General features: G+C 45.2%; 1 protein-coding gene across 1 annotated transcript in view; it reads left to right on the plus strand.

Moving 5' to 3' along the window:
* Positions 1 to 1,160: 1,160 nt before the first annotated feature.
* SPRED2 (sprouty related EVH1 domain containing 2) overlaps positions 1,161 to 21,310 on the plus strand; it is a 115,053-nt gene continuing 94,903 nt past the window's right edge. The window contains exons 1-2 of the mRNA XM_027621949.2: positions 1,161 to 1,198; positions 1,655 to 1,777. Of these exons, the coding sequence (XP_027477750.1) occupies positions 1,752 to 1,777 (26 nt within the window). The 5' untranslated portion in view covers positions 1,161 to 1,198; positions 1,655 to 1,751. The remainder of the gene's footprint in view (positions 1,199 to 1,654; positions 1,778 to 21,310) is intronic.

A 21,310-nucleotide genomic window follows, 5' to 3' on the forward strand; every position in this document is an offset into this window, starting at 1 on the left:
TGTTCTCTTGGCACATTCAGTAGGGTGGAAAAATGTACTGTGCTTGGAGAGCAGGAAGGGGCAGGGACTCTACCTCTTGCTCTTTCAAGACCCCTGGAAGGAAGTACTGAATAGCTATGTAATTTGTGGGACCCACTGCAAGTAAAAGTGTGAAGCCCCTTGTTCCAACACTATAAAAAATCTCAAATCTGCAACAGCCGAACATCAAACCAAGTAAAGATCCCTGTGCAACTGCACAGGTTGCATGCCAAGGAAGCCAGCCTTATTCATTGCCCAGACAGCGCTGCTTTGGAGAGTATGGGCCCACTCAGCCCCGCGGTCCAGGGGCCAAAACAAGAAAAATCATTTAAAGACAAACTGGGGGGGGGGGGGGCGGGAATCCAGAAGCTCTCTATCTCCTCATCTGTGCAAAAGCCCACTGGGCTGGTAACCTCTGGCCCAGTAACTATGGCCTTCAAGGGCCTGGGACAAGGGCCATCCTCCAATATGAGAGACGTTTACTAAATAATTTTTGAAATGTATTTCGGTTTACCTTTTAATCCGAAGAAGTCCATCATTTCTACTGAAATGCAAACGTTTCTGGGCTGTGTTGGATTTGCTTTTTTTTTTAATATACAATAATGATTCCTCAAAAATGCCCCCTCCACAAGGCAAAACAGATCACAAGATTCATAAGCAATTGAAAAGCCTCTGCCATTCAGAACCTTGGCAAAACACCTGTACCGTCCCCACCCTCCCGCTGCACTGTGGAGGGTAGTTGGGTCCGCTGAGCCCAAACCACCCCTCTGGGCCTCCCCTCAACTCAGCGTCTCCGCCCCCGCCCCCCACCATTTTTAATCCAGGGGTTTGGATGGAGGGAGGGAACCAAACTGGAGCCAGATGTGTGCGAGTCCCCGGCTCCTGCCTCCTCCCTCCTCTCCGGCTTCTTAAAACCCGGAGCGTTGGCGAAAATGGATCAGGAGCCAGACAGACGCCGCACAAACAACTCCGCTCCGAGGCTCCTCCGGGAGTGGAAGCCAGGAGGGAGGAGGAAAGGAAGCCGAGCATGCTCAGTAGGCGGGACAAAGTTTTTTTTTTTTTTCTCCTTTTTTTTTTTTTTTCTTTCGGTCGCAAGTAGGAAGCTTTTTGCACTCCACCACCTCTGGCCGCTGGGAAGACGTCATCGCTTCCGCCCTACTTCCTCCTCCTGTTGGCGGCGGTGAGAATCCAATATGGAGTAAATCGGTGGAGTCGAGAGATGGGGCTCGGACGGGGCGCCCTGCACCGCCTCCCAGCCGCACCTCCCCCGGCCGCCGACCGCTCCCCGGAACCGTGATTGGCCAGGCCCCCGGGGGCGACCCCGGACCGAGCCCCCACCCGCGGCTGGCCCTCCTCTCCTCCTCCTCTGAGCAGTCCCCGCCGCTCCACGGCGCGCTTGTTTTTCTCCTCGTCTCCCCCACCGCCGTCCCCTGCCCAAATCTCTCCCCCTCTGCTCGCTGCCGAGCCCCCGGAGCCCCTCCTGCCGAGCCCCGGGCGCTGCGGGGCTCACTCCTCCCGCAGCTTGCCTTTGCACCCCTTCCCCAAACCTCACCCCGCGCTCCTATCGCCTGCTTCCCCTTCTGCCTTCTGCGGCGCCCCTTCATCTCTCGCCGCTCCCCCTCCCCAACCAAATCAGGCGATCTCCGGAGATGTGAAGAAGGAGGGTGAGCGGACAGGAAGATGAAGGGAGCAAAGCTGCCCGCCGCGGGACAGGCGTCTAGGTGAACAGGAAAATGACCGAAGAAACACACCCGGACGAGTAAGTTTGGCCGCGGGGTGGGACAAGGGTGCCCCGCGGGGGCAGCGTGGGGGACGGGGCTGAGGACGCAGGCGGGGACGCTGCTTGGGTGAACTTGGCGTGGGGTGCAGCTACTAGCCGGCCTGTGGGCTTTGGGATGCGAGATCCCCCCCCCATTGTTGTTGAAGTGAGGAGGGGGCAAAGACTGCTGAGGGCCGGCGGGGGCGCGCCTTGAGTCGGCGGGCTGGTGGCCGCGGCGGGGGCCAAGGGCGCGCGGGTGACCTCGGGGCGGTCCCCGCTCCTTCTCCGGGGACTCACAAACACTCCCTCCCCCCCGAAATCTTCCGCGGCCGGAGCGAAAGACCTGACACCCCCGCTCCGGCTTCCTGGGGTCGGTGGGTTTTCACATAGTGACTTTGTGACTTCTGCCCCGCCGCTCGCCCCCCGGTCCCTTAGGGAGCCCACTGGGGCCCAGGCTCCGCCATTTCGTTTTCTTGAATCGCTCTCATTTGCATACCACATTTTCATTCATAAAAAACACGGCGGAGCGAGGGGAGGACTGGGCGCGGGCTGCGCGGGGGTCTGCGTGAGCCGGGATCCCCAGGCAGGTCGCCGTACGGGAGCCGCCGGAGGGGTCCCGCGGCGCGTGTGAGCGTGTGTGCACGCGCTTTTGGGCTCGGGATAGGCGCCCCGCGGGATCGGGGGCGGATCCGAGTCGTGTGCTGCGGGGGCGGGCGGGAGCGTGCGGGGCAATGTGCTGCGGGCGTGTGTGTGTGTGTGTGTGTGTGTGTGTGTGTCTGTGTCTGTGTGTCTGTGTGTGCGGGCCAGTGTGTGTGCGCGCGCGCGTGTGTGTGCGGGGCAATGTGCTGCGGGCCAGTGTGTGTGTGTGTATCCGTGTGTATGTGTGTGTGTGCGGGCCAGTGTGCGAGTTTGTGTGTGCGCGTGCACAGGCATGCGTGCCCGGCCCGCGGGCCCGAGGGAAACAATGCTCGGGGCGCTCGGCTGGAGGGGCTCCGGGGCTGACCCGCCGCCCTCCGCAGGATCGGTGCCGTTTTCCAGCCCGGGGCCAAGGTGAGGCTCACTCCAGCCGCGCGGTCTCGGAATCGGGTTTGGCTTTCTCTCACTCCCGCCCGAGGCGTTTCCAATCGGGGGAGAAGCGGAGGCAGGGCTCCTGGGCCCGGCGCCTGAAGTCGTCGGCTTCGGGTCTGAGAGGTCACCGCACGGCGGCCGACGCCGCTGCTCAGTGGCTGTGCCCGCCACCAGCCACTTTTTTTTTTTTTTTTTGTGAATAAGACGCTCTCCTTTATTGTCACATGATATCCCTCCCCTCCTCCTCTGCACATTCATAAATCCGGAGCCTGCTTCGGCTCCTTTCATTCAGAGCTGCCATTAGCTAAGGTAGCAGTGGCGCTGGCTTGGGCGCAAAGAGCGGGTTGATAGCCGCTGGGACGCACCCTGGGGGGAGGCCCAGACAGCATGTCTGAGGGGTCGTGGGGGCTGCGAGTATCTGCTCGCGAGGCCCGGGGTCTCTTGCCCCTGCGAGCATTGACAAGTCAGTGCAGAGAGGGGAAGTGACTCAGGGCTGGGTGACGGGGAGGGCTTTTCTTGCAGCAGGTGACAGAGTGCTGTACTCTTAAGAATCTACTTCACTTTTTTTTTTTTTTTTTTTAATGCCCCTTTATCATTTGGCGTCTGCTGTTACCAGGCTGGGCGGGAGAGGGTGTTGAGAGGGTCGGTGTTTGGGAAAGGGAATTTCCTTCCTGTGGTCCCCAGGGGTCTTTGACTGCAGTAACCCCTGGTCTGCCAGACACCCGCAGCTGGAGAGCCTGGTGTGCATGTCGCTGTGGTCCCACCACCTGTGCTGGTCTTTTTAAACATTTTGCTTTGCCTTCATAGAGTGTATCTTGAAATGATAAAATGAAAAAAAAAAGTTGCTCTTTTGGGGAAGAAATATGCTTCTGGGCCTTGTCCCCATTCGGACTTGACTAATAGACAAGTGGTTTTATAGGTCCTCCTTTGTCCTTGCACACACAAATAGCAGAGTAGCAGGGAGGGACGGTTGCCTTGCTCTGGACTTGGGGATTCTTGTTGGAGATTGGTTCCACTCACCTGCATTGGGTTCCTTGGCTCCATCCCTTGGGACTACTGGCCTGGCCTCTCCCTTTTCACCCGTAGCATGTCAGCTTTGCATCCTACTCCATCTGATAGCCAAAGCAAAAGGATTTGGGGTGGAATCACCAGCAAGAAATGACTATGTCTACTTCATGCTTTCAGAGCAGTTCAGCATGGAACTGGCCATCCCGACTGCTGTCAGAAGCCCAGTTGAGACAATGGGTATTTGAGGACAGGTTCTGGTTTCAGTTAGAGAATCAGAAAGCTGTGGCGCCTTAGCCCAGTGCAGAAATGGCCTTCCCAGGATGACTTTTAATGTAATGACCTTGGCATGAGACATGAAATGTAAGCCCGTAAGAACATGGACTGCATGGGCTGTAAACTGCCATTTGTGGACACTGTCCATTATATTATTCAAGTTCTTATGTAATGACCCATCTGAAAAATTCCTTTTAAATGTTAATGCTTGGAAGAAGGTTTCTCTCTGGGTTGCAGAGCTTGCTGTGATTGCTTTTTTGTTGATGGGGTTTTTTGCAACCACTGTCTGGAAGCTCAGAGCTAAAATTATTGCTTGATTACAGTAGTCATGGTTAGCCTAGCTTTTGCTAGATTTATTTACCCCTCCTCTAGTATGAATTTTGATCTTTTATTTTCTTTTCTAATGGCTTTATGTTTGAAGTTCTACAGATACCTTTTGGAAGTAGGCAAGGTGTGTTAAAAATAAAGCAATTTGGTGACCTCAAATTGGGGACCTACGGGGGAAGTAGTTATACCTTAGGTAGAATAGATTTTCTTGATAGTCCATATTTAAGGCTTTTATTAAACGGTACAGATATATAATTAATATGCTTAGCATCAGAGTACAGTAAGTCAGAATCTTGCAACGGGCAAAATTGTGCCTAATTTTAAAAAATAACATGTTTGTCTTCTCATGCTCTTTTCCATGTCAATTTAAAACTTCTCTAATAAGTATATGATAGTTCAGGAAAGCTTGTCTGCTCTTTTTGCTGACTGTCCTAAAAAATAGCTTCTATACAGAAAATACTCTGACCCTTCTCCTCTGATCCCACTCCAGCTACAAATGCATGTTAAGATTTACAATTCTACAGATTTTTTTTATAATTTAAAAGTAAAAAGCATCAACAAACTATTGAAAATTATCTTTTGTACGTAAGAGTGGAAAAAAAGTTTTTGATCGTATGCATTTTGTCTGTATCTTTAAAGCATTTGATTATGGTCATGAATGATTTGGAAATTTGTAGACAAAATGAAGAAATCCTTCTCAAGTGAGTTTAACACAGGAGAAATGGGCCTACCATTTAGCTATTCTGTTCCTCTCATATACTCTTCTCAGCAACACATATCTTGCTGAGAATGGACTTGTAAGCTTTGTCCTTAGTCATGTTTTTCCTAATGTTGAAAGGTCTTCCATTAAAAAAAAAACTTAAATATTTTTACTGAGCCATTTCAAAGAAATTAGATATCAGAATTTCTTATATCTAAATACTTGAGCTTACTTCCCAAAAGATGGGAATACTCTTCCATGAAACCATAATACCATCATCACACTTTATAAAATTAAGAGTCATTCCCGGTTGTCTTTGACATTCAGCCCAATTGACTGAAAAATGTCTTTTACAACTGTCATTTCAGCCAGGTGCCAATTAAAGATCCTGAGTTAAATGCATTTAACTTAAACTTAAGGCTCAAGGCTCAGCCATTTGCTCACTTTCTGATCTAAGGCAAGTTACTTACCTTTTACCTTGGTTTAATCTGAATGAATAAAATGGGAGTGAATTTTAGCAATTTCATGGAGTTGCTGTGAAAATTATATGAGATATCCAATGTAAAGCTGTTGAGCACCAAGCATAAATCAGGTGTCTGGTGTTGGCTCTTAGCAGGGCACTGGGATAGGTTTCTTAGAGGCTCAGCTTGTTAATTTTCAAATAATCCTATGAAGGAGTTATCCCATTTATTTTATTATTTTTTAAAAGATTTTATTCATTCATTCATTCATTATTTAGAGTGCACACGCAAGAGTGGTGGGGAGAGACTCTGAAGCAGACTCCCCGCTGAGTGCAGAGCCGGATGCGGTGTGGGCTGATCCCACCACCCTGAAATCATGACTTGAGTTGAAATCGAGTCAGAGGCTTAACTGACTGAGCCACCCAGGTGCCCTGGAGTTACCCTATTTAACTGATGAGGAAGCTTAAGTAAAGTTGCTTGCCTAATACAGCAAACTTTTTTTTTTATAGCATTTTAATTAGTCTTCTCAGTAGTCCTCTGAGGTAGATAGGGTATTATTACTTCCATTTATAGAGGGGGAAACTGAGGTCCAAAGAAGATGAGTAACTTGTCCAAGGTCATATCATTAGTAAATGAAGGAGCTAGGCTTTGACTCCAGCCGCCTGGCCCAGGAAGGACCGTTTTTAACCACTGTGTGAGGTACCTTCTCAGGAGAGGACAGACTGGCCAGCCTTTGTCATTCTGACTTCCGAGCTCACACTGTTTCTGTCAGTCATGCTGTCCTTGATTCTTCTGAATTGGCGACAGTCTGTCATTGCCATAATTTTTTCCGCTTCCTTTATCTTCCCTGAAATTGCTGAGGCACATACTGAATTAAAGTGAATTTAAATAAACTTGGGCTTGAGAATTCTGTGATACACCTTAAGATAATAAGAGTGTGAATTCAAGAGTTGGTTATTGCTGGATGGTAGCTGTACGTTTGTTGAAATAACGGTTGTAGAAATTAGACCTGGTACAACAAATGTTGATCCAGTTTCTTTGCATTAGCCTTTAAAAAGAGATGTTTCTACTCCATAGGAATAGAATCCTTAAATGTTAAAAACATGGAGTTGGCTATGCAGAATTGGAATCTTGGTCCATTCCTCAGAAGATGTTGAAAGCAAGACAAAACACTTGGAAAGACCTTAACAAAACTTTGTAACAGGACATTGTCATTGTATAAAGTTAAGTGCCTACTTCGAGGCCATACATCTTTCTAGGTGGTGGGCTTTCACCTCTTTCCATCTGCTAGGCTTGTTTTTACGAGGATTTAGCAAGTGCTCCCTCCTTTCTAGCTATGGCTGATCCCCTCTGCTTTCCACTTCCTTTAACCAAATAAAATATAAAAAAGTGAATCAGTACAAATATCAAAACTGTTTTGCCTCAACAGTCTGCTTACTCATGCTCTTTATTCTGGAATTTTCTTTCTTCCTTCCCTTCAGCAAGTGAATTTCTGCTCATTCCCCCTTCTCACCAGTTCTGCGGCCATTCCTTTTATTAGATCCTCCTCGTCTTTGCTGCCCTCCACTCTTCACGTCAAAACTGAGGACTCTTTATAGCATTTTCCCCCACAGTGTATGGCAGTTCTCACCATTTAGAGTTGGGCTTATACCCAGCTAGATTCTTACCAGAATATGAGCTTCTTGGATTCAGGATTACCTCTTAACTGCTTAGTTTTCTAGTTGTTGGCCCAATACTATTGGGCACATTATGGTTGCTTAATAAATGTCTGTTGAATTAAAAAATGGATTTATTTATTTTAAAATGCTTTGTCCTGGGGCGCCTGGGTGGCTCAGTTGGTTAAGCGACTGCCTTCGGCTCAGGTCATGATCCTGGAGTCCCGGGATGGAGTCCCGCATCGGGCTCCCTGCTCGGCAGGGAGTCTGCTTCTCCCTCTGACCCCCCCCCCCATGTGCTCTCTCTTTCTCACTCTTTCTCTCTCAAATAAATAAATAAAATCTTTAAAAAAACAAAAATAAAATAAAATAAAATGCTTTGTCCCTACCAACGAATGCAATAATTATAATTGTTGTATTTGGTTAACTTAGTGTGTATAAGCCCCCTCTGAGAAACTCCACGTTCACATGAAGCCCTTGGCCCATTTTGTGGGACTTGGGTGCAGAACTGTCTGGTAGTGATGATCTGTGATTGACAGCTCAAAACCATTTTGATTCCAGTCACTGTTGTGGGAGTTGGGAAGTGGAAGATCTTGACTGCAATAAGCCAGGGCCTATGTTTCTGCCTCTGCAGGAGAATCTCTGTGGAAATCACAATATTAACAATTTGCAGTAGCTGCGGGGTTCTGATGGAGTCTCAACACTCGAAGTGGGAGACAGCCGTGCTGATGAACACCAATACTGGCATAGTTCCTATATTACCGGGCTGAACACAAATACACAATCTGACAGCAAAACCCTCAGAAACTGAACAAGATGGTGAAAGAGGCAGAGCAGCAAGTTTTGGTGTGTGGTTTTTTTGGCTTGATTTCTCAAGTAAATTGGGCTGGTTTAGTTTGTTTGTTTTGAGACCCAGTCATATTGATAAACTCCTGTAAACGCTTCTTTTTAATCAGTATGTAAGGCTAGAACATTGATGATTTTTTAAGGCATTTTTAAGGGCCTGTGGTCACTGGAGTAGAAGGAATATTTTGCACTGGTGCACACAGTGCCCTGTGGAGCAAAAAGCGTTTTCTGTGTGCTCGCCCTGGGCAGGCATGAAGCATTGTCACTGCAGCTTGGTATGTGTCTCATGTCATGGGAAGGAAGTCAGACCGGGATCTTAGTAACATACTTGATAGTAACTGGCATAGGAGTTCACTCACGTAACAACTGTTTTATAAAACTGATTTCTCTGGTGAACTCTGTCAGCAGTGTGTTCACATGGGGCGTGTGGTACACAAGATGGCAAATTGTGCGTATGTCATGTATGCTACTCTCAAAGGGTAGTTTAATATTTATTTAAACACAAGATACCTGCTTTTGCACTCACTTAAGAGCACAGAGGTGAAGAAATGGATTCTGACTTCATCCTGGCATTCAGAGCTGGCGATTGAAGGGATTAGAACAAGGGCAGCTTCTGAAATGTATGGCTTTGTCTCCTGTGTATACTGATATATAATGATTTTTCAAATCTGGTGGTTTTCATTCTTAGATATATTCCCTGTGGTCCATTCTTCAGTGCTTAAACTTAATTATCAGGTTAAGTTTTTAATTGTCTTTCCTAGTTCATCTGGTAATGACATCTTTGTCTTTTTGTTTTCATTACTTATTCCTCTTCTTTTTCTCCTTGCATTGCTTTGGCTCTGGCTTCCAGTATTGATTTTTCAGATAAGCACTACTTAGTTTGTATTTGCATCCCACCCTGAGAATGCACAAAGGTTAGCTGCCCTTCTGGTGTTGGGAATAATAGCTTATTAAGCCTTATGCCCATAGTCTTACAGAGTGCTGAGCCCATTGTAGGCTTCCTGCAAATGTTTAGTGATTGATTAAAGCAAATGTTCATTAATTGAAAAGTAATTTTACCTTATATCAAAATATAAACTATTATTCTTAACTGTACCTATATCCAAAAAGATTTTGAGGTTGCCTTTTCAAAACATCCGGGAGGGGCAGACTGCCGTGATGGTTTTGGGGTCATACCGTGCTTCTGTCCTCTACTGACCAAGGGCCCCTGGCAGGTGTTTTAAGCCAGGAGCCCTGGGTTAATGTGAGTGAAGCTCACTCTGCTGTCTAATTCATAGGCTGTTAAAAAGTGAAAATGAAATCATGAAGGTAAAGCATTTCGGCACAGTGCCTGATGAATTGGGAATTCAGTGGGACTCACCCACCTCCAGTGTCTCATATCATGTAGCAAGGTAGTATTTATTTTCAGAATTTACAAGGTAGAGGATATCCATTCGCAATATTTTACCTTCACAGCAACCTTTTGAGTCAAGGAACAAGATTCTCACTTTATGCCTGTAAGCGCCGAAGTGACCTGCTCAAGGGGATTTCTAGGAGGAGAATTAGAGCCTCGAAGTCATGTTCTGCTTTTTATTCAGCTTTCGGGTACTGTGCTGGTGGGACCTAGAGTAGCACTTTAGTTGGTGCTGTAATATTGGTAATGCCCCGCTGACTATTGGCCCTTTTACTCAGTGATCCTGGTTGGCTATCTTTCTGAGATTTCATGTCTTACAGAAGCTGGCCTCCTCTGTTACTGTCGGTGTACTTACCTGTAGTGTACTAGCGTCTTTGGCTTTCTTGCCATTCCTGTCTGTGGTTCAGGAATCCTATCACCAGTGTCATTCAGATGGTTTCTAAGAGTCAATAGGCTTGGTATGGGTTGGGTTGGTGTGGGGGAGGGTTGGCTGAAGTTTCCCTGAGGAGTGAGTTTTTGTCTACTTGCATGCCCTGTTGGTGTTTATGTTTTATATTTTCAGCCAAGAAACAAAGTGAATGTTAGATCAGGGGTTTAATTTAATCATCAGCATCCCAGTAATTTTACTCATTTTTACAGATCTTTAAAGTTGCAAAGTGTGAATATAGCCTTCATATAGTAATTAAATCTTTCTCCTTCACTTAATAGGTTAAATCAAATCTGTGATTTTTCTCAGACTCAAATTCCAAAACAGGTCTGCCCTGCCAGTATAGTATGCATTGGCTCAGTGTTAGTTCTGGGCCTGAGGGCCTAATAGTTGCCTTTTCATTAACCCGTGTATAAACAGGTTTCAGATCTGGAGTCTGCTGTTTTTAAACTAGCTTTGAGGACCTTTCCATCCATTCTTAGATGTCTTTTATACTAAGGAGAACCAGGGGGTACTAGATTACAGGTGTCCATTCAGAGCGTGGTAGACTTTGAATCTGAAGAACTTGATTTTAGGGGCACCTGGGTGGCTCAGTTGTTAAGCGTCTGCCTTCGGCTCAGGTCATAATCCCAGGGTCCTGGGATCGAGCCCCGTATCAGGCTCCCTGCTCCATGGGAAGCCTACGCTTTTCCCTCTCCCACTCCCCCTGCTTGTGTTCCCTCTCTCACTGTCTCTCTCTCTGTCAAATAAATAAAATCTTTAGAAAGAAAGAGAGAGAGAGAGAGAGAGGAAGGGAGAAAGAGAGACAAAGAAAAAAAAGAAAGAAAAAAGAAAGAACGAACTTGACTTTAGAAGATACTTGGACCCTAGGGGCGCCTGGGTGGCTCAGTAGGTTAAGTGTCTGCCTTCGGCTCAGGTCACATTCTCAGGCCTGAGACCAAGCCCCACTTGGAGCTCCCCGCTCAGTAGGAAGTCTCCTTGTCCCTCTCCCTTTGCCCTCCCCCCACTCGTGTGCTCTCTCTCTCTCTCTCTCTCAAGTAAATAAGTAAAATCTTAAAAAAAAGAAGATACTTGGACCCTAATTGCAAAGCCATGTATTAATTATTTTATTGGGTAAAATAAATAACCGGGGTGGTGAGGCTTGAGGAAAGGGAGTGGCCAGCTGTTGAGGGCCATTCACTTACTGCACCTAATGCACCAGACACTGAATCTGCCAGACAGTACCAGAGCTGTGACTCAGAGCGAGTCTCTGGCCTTGGGGAGCTTACGTGCTCTGGTGCTAGGCACTTTCATATGCCCTAGGGGTATGAGGACAGCATCATCTTGATGATTGACTCTCAGAGTTGTTTTTTCTTTCTTCCCTTGATTCTGCAGGGTTCCTCCTAAAGCTGCAGGCATTGGGATTCCCAAATTTGGGGCGGGGGGAGCTCTTCATCCGGAGCATTAAAAGTACTACATTGCCCTTCCCAGAATCCCCTAACGAGCTCTTCAAGGTATTTGGTGGGGGGGGGGGGGGTTGTGTGAACACGTACTTGTGCACTCACACATGGGTGGAATATGTCTGACAGGCAAGGATAAGATTCAGAGAGGTTAAGTATCTTGTCTGCAGTCACAGAGCAGAATTTGTTATTTTTAATCCAGGTCCTTGAACTTCAGATCCCATGTTTATAGAATATTACATGTCATAACTTCATAGAGCTTTAGTTTTCTTTTATAAAAAAATTGTGTGTACAGCTTGACTTATATTACTGTTGAGCAAATGAAGTTAGAACTCACTTTGAATCCTGAAAATACCTCAGAACTGTGAGGTGACATTTCTTTCTTGTATTCCTTTTCAGCTCTGTGAAGTAGGAAAGCAGTGCCCACAGAGGTGGCCTTTTCTGTACTGATATAAAGAGCAACTTTAGGAGGCCTGGGTGGCTCAGTCAGTTGGGTATCTGCCTTTGGCTTGGGTCGTGATACTGGGGTCCCGGGATCGAGCCCCACGTCGGGCTCCCTGCTTGGTGGGGAGTCTGCTTCTCCCTCCCCCTCCCCCGCTCCTTCTCTCTCTCTCTCTCTCTCTTTTTGTCTCAAATAAAATCTTAAAAAAAAAAAAGAGCAACTTTACAGATACCTCTTTGGGAAAAAGAACTAGCCACCTTATCTTTGAAAGTCTGAATGAGCAGAATGGATAATAATGCACACTATTCTGGACCTGTGTTTTAGCTTAGCTATTTTGAGAGGAGGATCAAACTTGAACTTGCATTGGGAGTCTTGCAAAGTGAGGATTCTGATTTAGTAAGGCCTCAGATTCTGCGTTTTTAAAAAAGATTTATTTATTTATTTGCGAGGGAGAGAGAGAGAGAGACAAACAGGCAGACACACAAGCGGGAGGGGCAGAGGGAGAGGGAGAAAGAAACTCAAGTGGACTCCACACTGAGTGTGGAGCCCAACTTGGGGCTCAGTCGCAGGACCCCGAGATCATGACCTGAACCGAAACCAAGAGTCAGACACTTAACCCGCTGTGCCACCCAGGTGCCCTTCAGATTCTGCATTTTTAATAAACTTCCAGGTGCTGCTGGTGCTGCTGATCCATGGATAACAATTTATGAGTAGCAAGGGCCTCTCTATGGCTGTGATGGTAGTAAGCTCACAGCTGCCCGGTCTGTGTCTTCAAAGTCGACTTCACATACTTGGCATTTGGAATCCGTTGACGAAGCTCATTGGATGAGAAGGTGGTGCTTATTCATGGAGAGATATTATCAGGCAGCCACTCCTCCATCCCTGGGAGGGTTTCCAGCTTTGAGATACAGCTTAACTTTAGATGGGAATGTGCTGGAAGAATTTTTTCTTACAGCTTTAAAAAAGTTCTTGGTGAATGCCAGGAGGCCCAAGAATCCATCATTTAAAAAGAAATTCAAAGTCCCAGCACTTTGTATGTAAAGTCTATGGTCAGCTGGCATTCTGCACCTTCCAGACAAATCAGTCTTGTATGGAAAGCCTGCCGCCCTGGGAAGCAGGCGCGCGCACAGCCCTAGAAGAAATCACAGGAAGTAATTAAACAGAGAAGGTCAGAGAAAGAGGAAGTGGTTGTGTTGTTTCTGATGCGAATAGCATTGTTGTTCCTGGGGATCCAGATGATGGTGTTTAAGTCTTCTGGAATGCGACTGCTTGGGGATTTGATTGTATTTAAATTGCAGCCCTTTCAGTTTATTCTTTTAGACAGCAATCTAGTTAGGAAATGAATTGCTTTTAGGTCTTATCAGGAATACCCACGTGCCTAAGCAAAAGTTTTAAGCAGGGAGTTGCTTATAGCTTGGCAAATTGCACCTAAATGAAATGAATGTCAAGACTATTAGAGGTTAATTTTAGGTGTCTGGAGTTCTCCTTAATTCTCCTGATTAAATACTTTAACATAATAGTTTCCTTAATTGGAATAATGATGGAATATTAGCATGCATATTAAACCATTTACCCAAATTTGAATAGGGTTAAAATGCAAATTATCCATCACTTGTCAGTGCTTACTCTTTAGAGATGATTCCTGGTGAGAGATGGGGAAAAGACTGGAATGTGAATCTGGATGGGGCTTTCCACTTGAGGCAGCATTGCTAGGAAAGCCAAGAATAGACCAGAGGACTGAAGTAAGTGAGAGACCCTTTGTTCCCCCAAAACAGTGGTACTAAAAATACCCCAACACTTATGATAGCAAAACTGCAACATGGGGGCGGATGTGGTGGGAAATCTGAAATGAACTGATGACCCTCTGGTTGTGTCTTTATTAGCCTGTCATATTTTTCTTTGACAGGAAGGTGATGAGAGCCTAAAGACCACCCCCCCGCCCCAGTATTTAGATACCCCATCTGAAGTCTTGGTCTGATGCCACCACCCAGCAGTTCCCAACCAAGTGTCTGAGAACCAAATACATAATGTCACCCATTTGTATCTATTACTCTATTTCGATGTACGTAGCTGCATTTATAGAATAATAAACCATGACCTCATTAAAATACTACACAATTCATGGTGGATGTTTGTTGTATATTTTTTCTTAACTCACAGTTATTAAATGCAACTGTAATCCCTGAGGAGGGGAGCTGGTATCCGAATTTTCTCCCTTTGAGTCTTTATACTTAGAAAATTGGGAATCCTTGTGGCCCTCATTCTGGACGTAAGAATGTAAGTGTGGTCATTCTGTAGGGGATGCATACGCAAGAGGGTGTGTTCCTACGCCAGGGCGGATTGGTTGGAAGGTCTGGGGAAAGTAAGGGCCAAGTTTAGTTGGAGGAAGAGAAGTTGAAAATGAGTCAGGACATCTCTCTTAGAGATTTGACATGGTGTTGGATCTTCTGATTAAAGGAGGGAGTGCTGGGGGCATGAGTCTTCTCTGTCTTCAGTTCTTGCCCTTTTTAGCGGCCACGGTCAGCATTGTCCAATACCCGTGCTGTGCAGCTCTCAGATGGACACCAAGCAGCAAAGAAGATGGCTACCCTGTTAACGTGTACAGAGCTCTGGGAGTCAGAAAACTTGGGTTCCCCTCCCTTCTTTGCCACCAGCCTGCTATGTGACCTAAGATGCCGAGCTTCTCCGGACTCTGCTTTCTCATCTCTAAAATAAAGGAGTTGAGGGGCGTCTGGGTGGCTCAGTCGTTAGGCGTCTGCCTTCGGCTCAGGTCATGATCCCAGGGTCCTGGGATCGAGCCCCGCATCGGGCTCCTTGCTCTGCAGGGAAGCCTGCTTCTCCCTCTCCCACTCCCCCTGCTTGTGTTCCCTCTCTCACGCTGTCTCTCTCTGTTAAATAAATAAATACATAAAATCTTAAAAAAAAAAAAAAAATAAAATAAAATAAAATAAAATAAAATAAAGGAGTTGAATAACATAACAGTATGGAAGGACTCTTCTAGTTCCAAATATTTCAGGGAGAGTTAATGTTAAAAAAACTTATTCATATTTACTTATAAGCATAATATTCTTTTTTTTAATTGAAACATAGCTGACATACAATGTCTCATTAGTTTCAAGGGTACAACATAGTGATTCATCACCTCCGTGCCTGTGCTGTGCCCACCACAAGTATAGCTGCCATCTGTCACCATACAACACCATTACCTGTAGCTGCCATCTGTCACCGTACAACACCATTACCTGTAGCTGCCACCTCTCACCGTATAGCACCATTACCTGTAGCTGCCATCTGTCACAGTACAACACCATTACCTGTATTCCCTGTGTTGTACCTTTCATCTCTGTGACTTTCTCATTCTGTAACTGGAAGCCTGTATCTCCCACTGCCCTTCACCCTTTTGCCCATTCCTTCTCCCCACCTCCCTCCGGCAACCACCATTTTGTTCTCTGTGTTTCATGAGTCTATTTCTGCTTTATTTTGTTTTTTAGATTCCACATATAAGTGAAATCATTTGCTATTTGTCTTTCTCTGTCTGACTTATTTCACTTAGCATAATATCCTCTAGGTCTATCCATGTTGTTGAAAATGGCAAACTCTCCTTCCTTTTTATGGCTGACTAATATTCCGTGGTTGTGTGTGTGTGTGTGTGTGTGTGTGTGTGTGTGTGTGTGTGTGTGTGTACCACATTGTCTTTATCCATTCATCTATTGATGAACACTTGAATTGCTTCCATATCTTGGCTATTGTAAATAATACTACAATGAATATAGGAGTGTATATGTTTTTTGAATTAGAGTTTTGTTTTCTTTGGGTAAATACCCAGTAGTGGAATTACTAGATTGTATGACATTTCTATTTTTAATTTTTGTGAGGAACCTCTATGCTGTTTTCTATAGTGGTTGCACCAATATACATTCCCACCAACAGTGCGTGAGTGTTCCTTTTTTTCCACATCCTCGCCAATATTTGTTATTTCTTGTTATTTTGATACTAGCCATTCTGACAGGTGTAAGGTGATATCTTATTGTGGTTTTAAGTTGCCTGACGATTAGTGATGTTGAGCACCTTTTCATGTGTTTATTGCCATAGAATTCTTTTTTAAAACAGAAAAATACAGAGCAGAAATTAAAATACTTCTTGTTGCACCAGTCAGGGAAGAGTTCACTTTCAACGGGGTGGGTCTTGAATTTTAGAGGGCTCAGATGGGGATGGTGGTGGTATTTTGTGGGAAGGCACAAGTCAAGCCATACAGGGAGGAGGCATCTCTTGTCCAAAGGTTTCTTCCACAGGTAGAAAACTCCTTTTCTGGGTTTATGCTGGGGGAGCTCAGAGAAAGAGCTGGTTGAGTTGGCTGAGGTTAACTTTAGAAGCTGAGTGCCAGGCTAACGAAGCAGGTCCTTGGAGAGTTGTTCTTTAGGTAGGACAGAGCTGTTTAAGATTTTGAAACAAAGAGGTGCTGATGTGATATGTTGGTAAATTCAAATTAATTGAACTAGTTAGAGGGTGCAGGCGAGGCTAGAGTCAAGGAGGCTGCTAATGATTGTTGCTCTGCCACACCTGGGCAGGACTTTTCTCTCTGGCCTTAATTAAATGCAGTAGGTATTGCTGTAAATAAAAAGTTTTGTCCCAAGGAGGGTGTCCTTATGCTTATTGGAAGATGGTCCAGTGTGCTGTGAAATTCAGAATGTTACTTTGTAGATCAAACTTACAATTTGGGAATAATGCAAGTGTTTTTTTGTTTGTTTTTACTATTGTTACTTCTGCAGAAACACAGCACTGATCTGTTGAAATTGCTGTTGTGATGCACAGGATGCATGATGCATATTGCCCTTCCTCAGTAGAGTAAAATGGTTGCAATTAGGTCATAAAATTATAGAACTGGAGAGGATCTTAGGAAAATACCATCTTGGCTCCCTTCTTTTACACGTAAATTACAGTCCAGAGAGGTCGAATGAGTATACTGGGGTTACCACGCTGTCTGTGATTTGGGATATGTCTGTGCGCAGATGTCATCTGGCCTTGGTACCAGTCCTGTTTTGGGCACTGTGTTAAACATTCATGACAATTGCTGTCTTCAAGTTGTGGAACCCCCAGGAGACAGGATAAAGATGGTAGAAATAATCAATTCAGGTTAACGTGGTCCATGTAGATGGTGAACCATCAACACTGGATAGATTGCTAGCTTTGGTCAGCTCTTGAGCAATAGGTTGCATTGGATGAGCTTGCCAAATGCTGTCCCTGTGTGGCTCATCTGCAACATCACTAATCATCAGGCAACTTAAAACCACATTAAGATATCACCTTACACCTGTCAGAATGGCTAGTATCAAAATAACGAGAAATAACAAATATTGGTGAGGATGTGGAAAAAAAGGAACATTCACGCACTGTTGGTGGGAATGTATATTGGTGCAACCACTATAGAAAACGGCCTTCACAATTCAGCTCTTGAGCAATAAGTTGCAGTGGATGAGCTTGCCAAATGCTGTCCCTGTGTGGCTTACCTTGATGGCAGGTAGGAGTCCTGAGGTCTGACTTCCACGTGTTGTGTTTCAGGGACAAAAGGGTTGGGAGTAGAGACAGAGGAGGGCCTCTTTCAGCTTGCCCTTCTGGGAGAGAGGGGATGAGCCCTTAGATGAAAAATTGAAATACATGTGATGGTCCAAGGTTTTTGCACCTGGACACCAGCAAGAAAGTTTTGAAACATTACCTCTGCTTGTTCTTCCTCCCTAGCTCCAGTGCCTTCTGTTCTCCCCATGTGTTTGCTTTTGATGTTAACTGCCAAGGCAGTGTGGTCATAGACAGCAGGAAGTAATATTTGATATGCAGGTCTCATGGGGTGGGGGTAGGTGGATGCCAGGATGGGAAGGGTGGCGGTTTGGGCACATTAGTGTGAGAACACTGCATGTTTCTAAGCCAACAGGTGCTGTTGCAGCTAAGGAGGGAAGGGAAGAATTGACCACCTGGTCATATAAGAGCATTTTTATGGTAGCTTTCTACTTTGTTTTTCTAAGGTCACTGCCCCATAGGTTGAACCCAGATAAAGTTGGGATTATCCTCTGTACCAAACACAGGTAGTGTTGTAGCCAAGGGCTTGTAGAAACCTAGGCTTGAGGAAGAATGAAAATAATCTCCAAACCAAGACAGTATCCCCATGAGCCAAAGGTCCCACAGACAGGCTGGGAGGACACACCCTGCTTTGCCACAGTGAAACTTAATCCATTTCCCATTCCTGCTTTGAAACCATAGTCTTCAGTCAGGACTCCCCCTGGGATAACAAGATTTCTACTGCTTGTGTAGGATAGGAAACTTGTATTTTTAAAAACTTTCTTTCTCTTGGGTTTCTATCCACCCCTCCCTTTTGTTTCTTCTTGTTAATCCCCTTCAGCTGGGCATTCTCACTGGTAAAGTAAAAGGGTCCCTTGTGAGTCTGAAGATTCCCATGTGGAGTTTCAGGCTCCTAGTTCAGTGCTTCTGGATCATCCAAACGATGTGGGTCGTTTGGTTGTAAATGATGGATCCCCTTTCCACATTCCTCTTTTTCCACAATGAGCAGCACAGCAGTGACCAGGAGAATTAGACAGGTGTGGACCACCCACCACCCCTGGCATGCAACCTGAAACAGACCTCCCCCTACCCCCAACTGTCCTAACAAGGACAATTTATCAATATAACAAGAGGCCCTAAGGTGGAGCATATCTGGCGTTGGTTTGGGATACTGTTTAGGATGCAGTGCCCTTCCTACTTTCCAGTCTTACCTTTCTCATCCCTAGATGAATTGAATTCAAATGTCACCTCCACTCTGTGTGTCATTATTAAAGTAAATCCAGGAGATTCTAATGTGCCTTAGGCTAATCAGGATTTGGAAGAGGGGAAGTGGGGAATGCCCAGCCAAACCTAGAGGGTCGTAACCAACCAAGATGGCTAGGGAAAATTTTCTCCTTTTAAAGATCCTGGGTGACAGATGTTAACTAGATTTATTGTGGTGATCATTTCACAGTATGTACAAATATCGAATCATGTCATACACCTGAAAGTAACATAACGTTATATGTCAATTCTATCTAAAAAAATAAATAAAGACACCCCCCCCCACCTCCCCAGCTTGTCATCACCATTAATTTATCTGACTGTGCCATTTTGGAGGGTGTTCAGAAGGCAGCACACCTGCATATCTGTACCTGGGACTGTTCTGAGAAGTGTTCCTCCCCTTTTCCCTTCCCTCCTGATTCCGACTCATTGAAGTTGGATAACAAACCGTTATTAAGGGAGGAAGATACCAAATTAATGGTACATGTGAAGCGAGATCGTAAGAGACAAAAAATAAATTCTAATTGTTGATCCAAGAGGTCTTTCATGTAATAAAAAAATTCTAAAGCATATGAAGAACCACCTACAGCTGCCCAAAATTATGACTGTTTTTTATTATTTTTAAAAAAGGTTTTGCTAAAACTTTGAGCGCCCTATTAACTTGGTGATGTAATACAGTTGCTTTTAGGTTACATATTTAGCTATTTTAATAGTTAAAGTAGTAAATAGAGGTTTTGTTTTGTTTTGTTAGTGGAGTGGAACCAGTTATTTTGCAGGAAACAAGAGTAGTTCTTGCATTTGATTTTTGAATGCAAAAATCAACGTGAGACCGGTATTTGCTCGAATTTAAAGGAAAATAAAGTTATAGAATCATATGCTTTTACCTAGAAATAAAAATACATTGACTTAAAACAGATGTCTCTGACAAACACCGATGCCAGGTTTTAAGATTGTAGCTTGTCACCCAGAACTAGGAGAAAATGGGACAGTCTTGAACAACAATGTAAATGTACTCAATGCCACTGAACCATATGCTTAAAAATGGTTAGAATGGTAAATTTTATGTTATGTATGTTTTGCCACAATTAAAAAAAGAAATCAAACCAAAAAAAAAAAAATGGGACTGAAGTCAACTAATGGCTTAATAAGAACTCTAGAAAAATGGCAGCTTGAGCATGACTTTCTGGGCCTGTGCATCTCAGGCTCTGAATCTTGTACTTAGAATCCTCCTTTGTAGATTGCTCGTTTCCGGCCTACCCTTAGTCCCCTACATCTCCTCTTCTGCTCCTCCCCTCAAAAAAGCTCCCTTCACAGAAGTTTGAGGCAGATGAATTTGAATTTGAGATTACGCCAGTGGCGCTCAGTCGTGTGGCTTCTAAAGGTTCCTGCATTTCTTTCTAGACTAATGTTTTTTTTTAAGATTTTATTTATTTATTTGACAGAGACACAGCGAGAGAGGGAGGGAGGGAGGGGGAGAGAGAGAGAGAGAGAGAGAGAGGGAACACAAGCAGGGGGAGTGGGAGAGGGAGAAGCAGGCTTCCGGCGGAGCAGGGAGCTCGATGCAGGGCTTGATCCCAGGACCCCGGGATCACGACCTGAGCCGAAGGCAGACAGTTAACGACTGAACCACCCAGGCGCCCCCTAGACTAATGTGTCTTGACAAGGGGTTGGAACCTCTGAGAAAGGGCTAAAGATCCAAACAGCTTTGCAGGAGTGCTCCCACCACCACTGGTCTTGATTTTGGGTGGTGGGGCAATGAGCCCCGCCTAGCCAGGGAGACCAGGGTTGAGGGTCAGCTCATTCCATAGTGACAAACCGATATGGCCTTGGGCAAGCATTTGGCATTCAGAGAGCCTCGGTGCTTCTCAGGTAGAACAAGAATGCTGTTCCAGATGTTGTGACAACCATGTGGGATAATGATGCAAAAAAGTGTGCTAACTAACACACGTAAAAACCAACCAAACAAGCCAGTCTGCCCTTCCTCCTTTCCCCTATTTGGAGACCAGCAGATTGCTAAACTGGCGGGTGAAATTAAGAATCACTTAATTCAGATGTGTGAGAGTGAATGTGTGCCGTAGTGCAGGGCTATGAGGAAACAACCCGGTCCTTGACAATGTCAGGCCCTTGTTTGGTGTTTTTAAGAGTTGATGTTTCTCTCTTTACGTAGTTTTACTAGTAGCATGTTGGTGTAAATTGGATTGTTAGCATTTCTAAGGTGGCATGCCCCTAGAGCAGGAATATTGGCAACCTTTTATATAGATTTTGTGAATTTTTCAGTAAACCACACAGTAACTCTTACCAACAAGTACTCATTCTTGATTGTTGAAAATTTATACTCATTCATAAACTGTTTATAGATTTGACACTTGCTGGCCTTGGGAATACTTAAGTCACCACATCACCACATTTGATACTTAATTTGGTAATCTCTGTGTCCACTAGTAAAAACAAATGTTATAATGAGCCTCTGTGATAAGCTCTTGGGGATAGGGTTATTCATGGTCGAGGGCACAGTTGTCCATATGAAAGTACCCCCCCCTTTCCTCCCCCTCCCAGGATTGGAAGACAGGATCGGAAGATCTTACCAATTCAGGGAGCTGAGAAGCATGCCCTGTTCCACCACGCAGGATGGCCCTTCAGTTTCTACTTGGACACTTCTCTGATAAGGACCCCACGTGCCC

The sequence above is a fragment of the Zalophus californianus genome, chromosome 8, assembly GCF_009762305.2.
Source record: "Zalophus californianus isolate mZalCal1 chromosome 8, mZalCal1.pri.v2, whole genome shotgun sequence".
Taxonomy (NCBI): Eukaryota; Metazoa; Chordata; class Mammalia; order Carnivora; family Otariidae; genus Zalophus; species Zalophus californianus.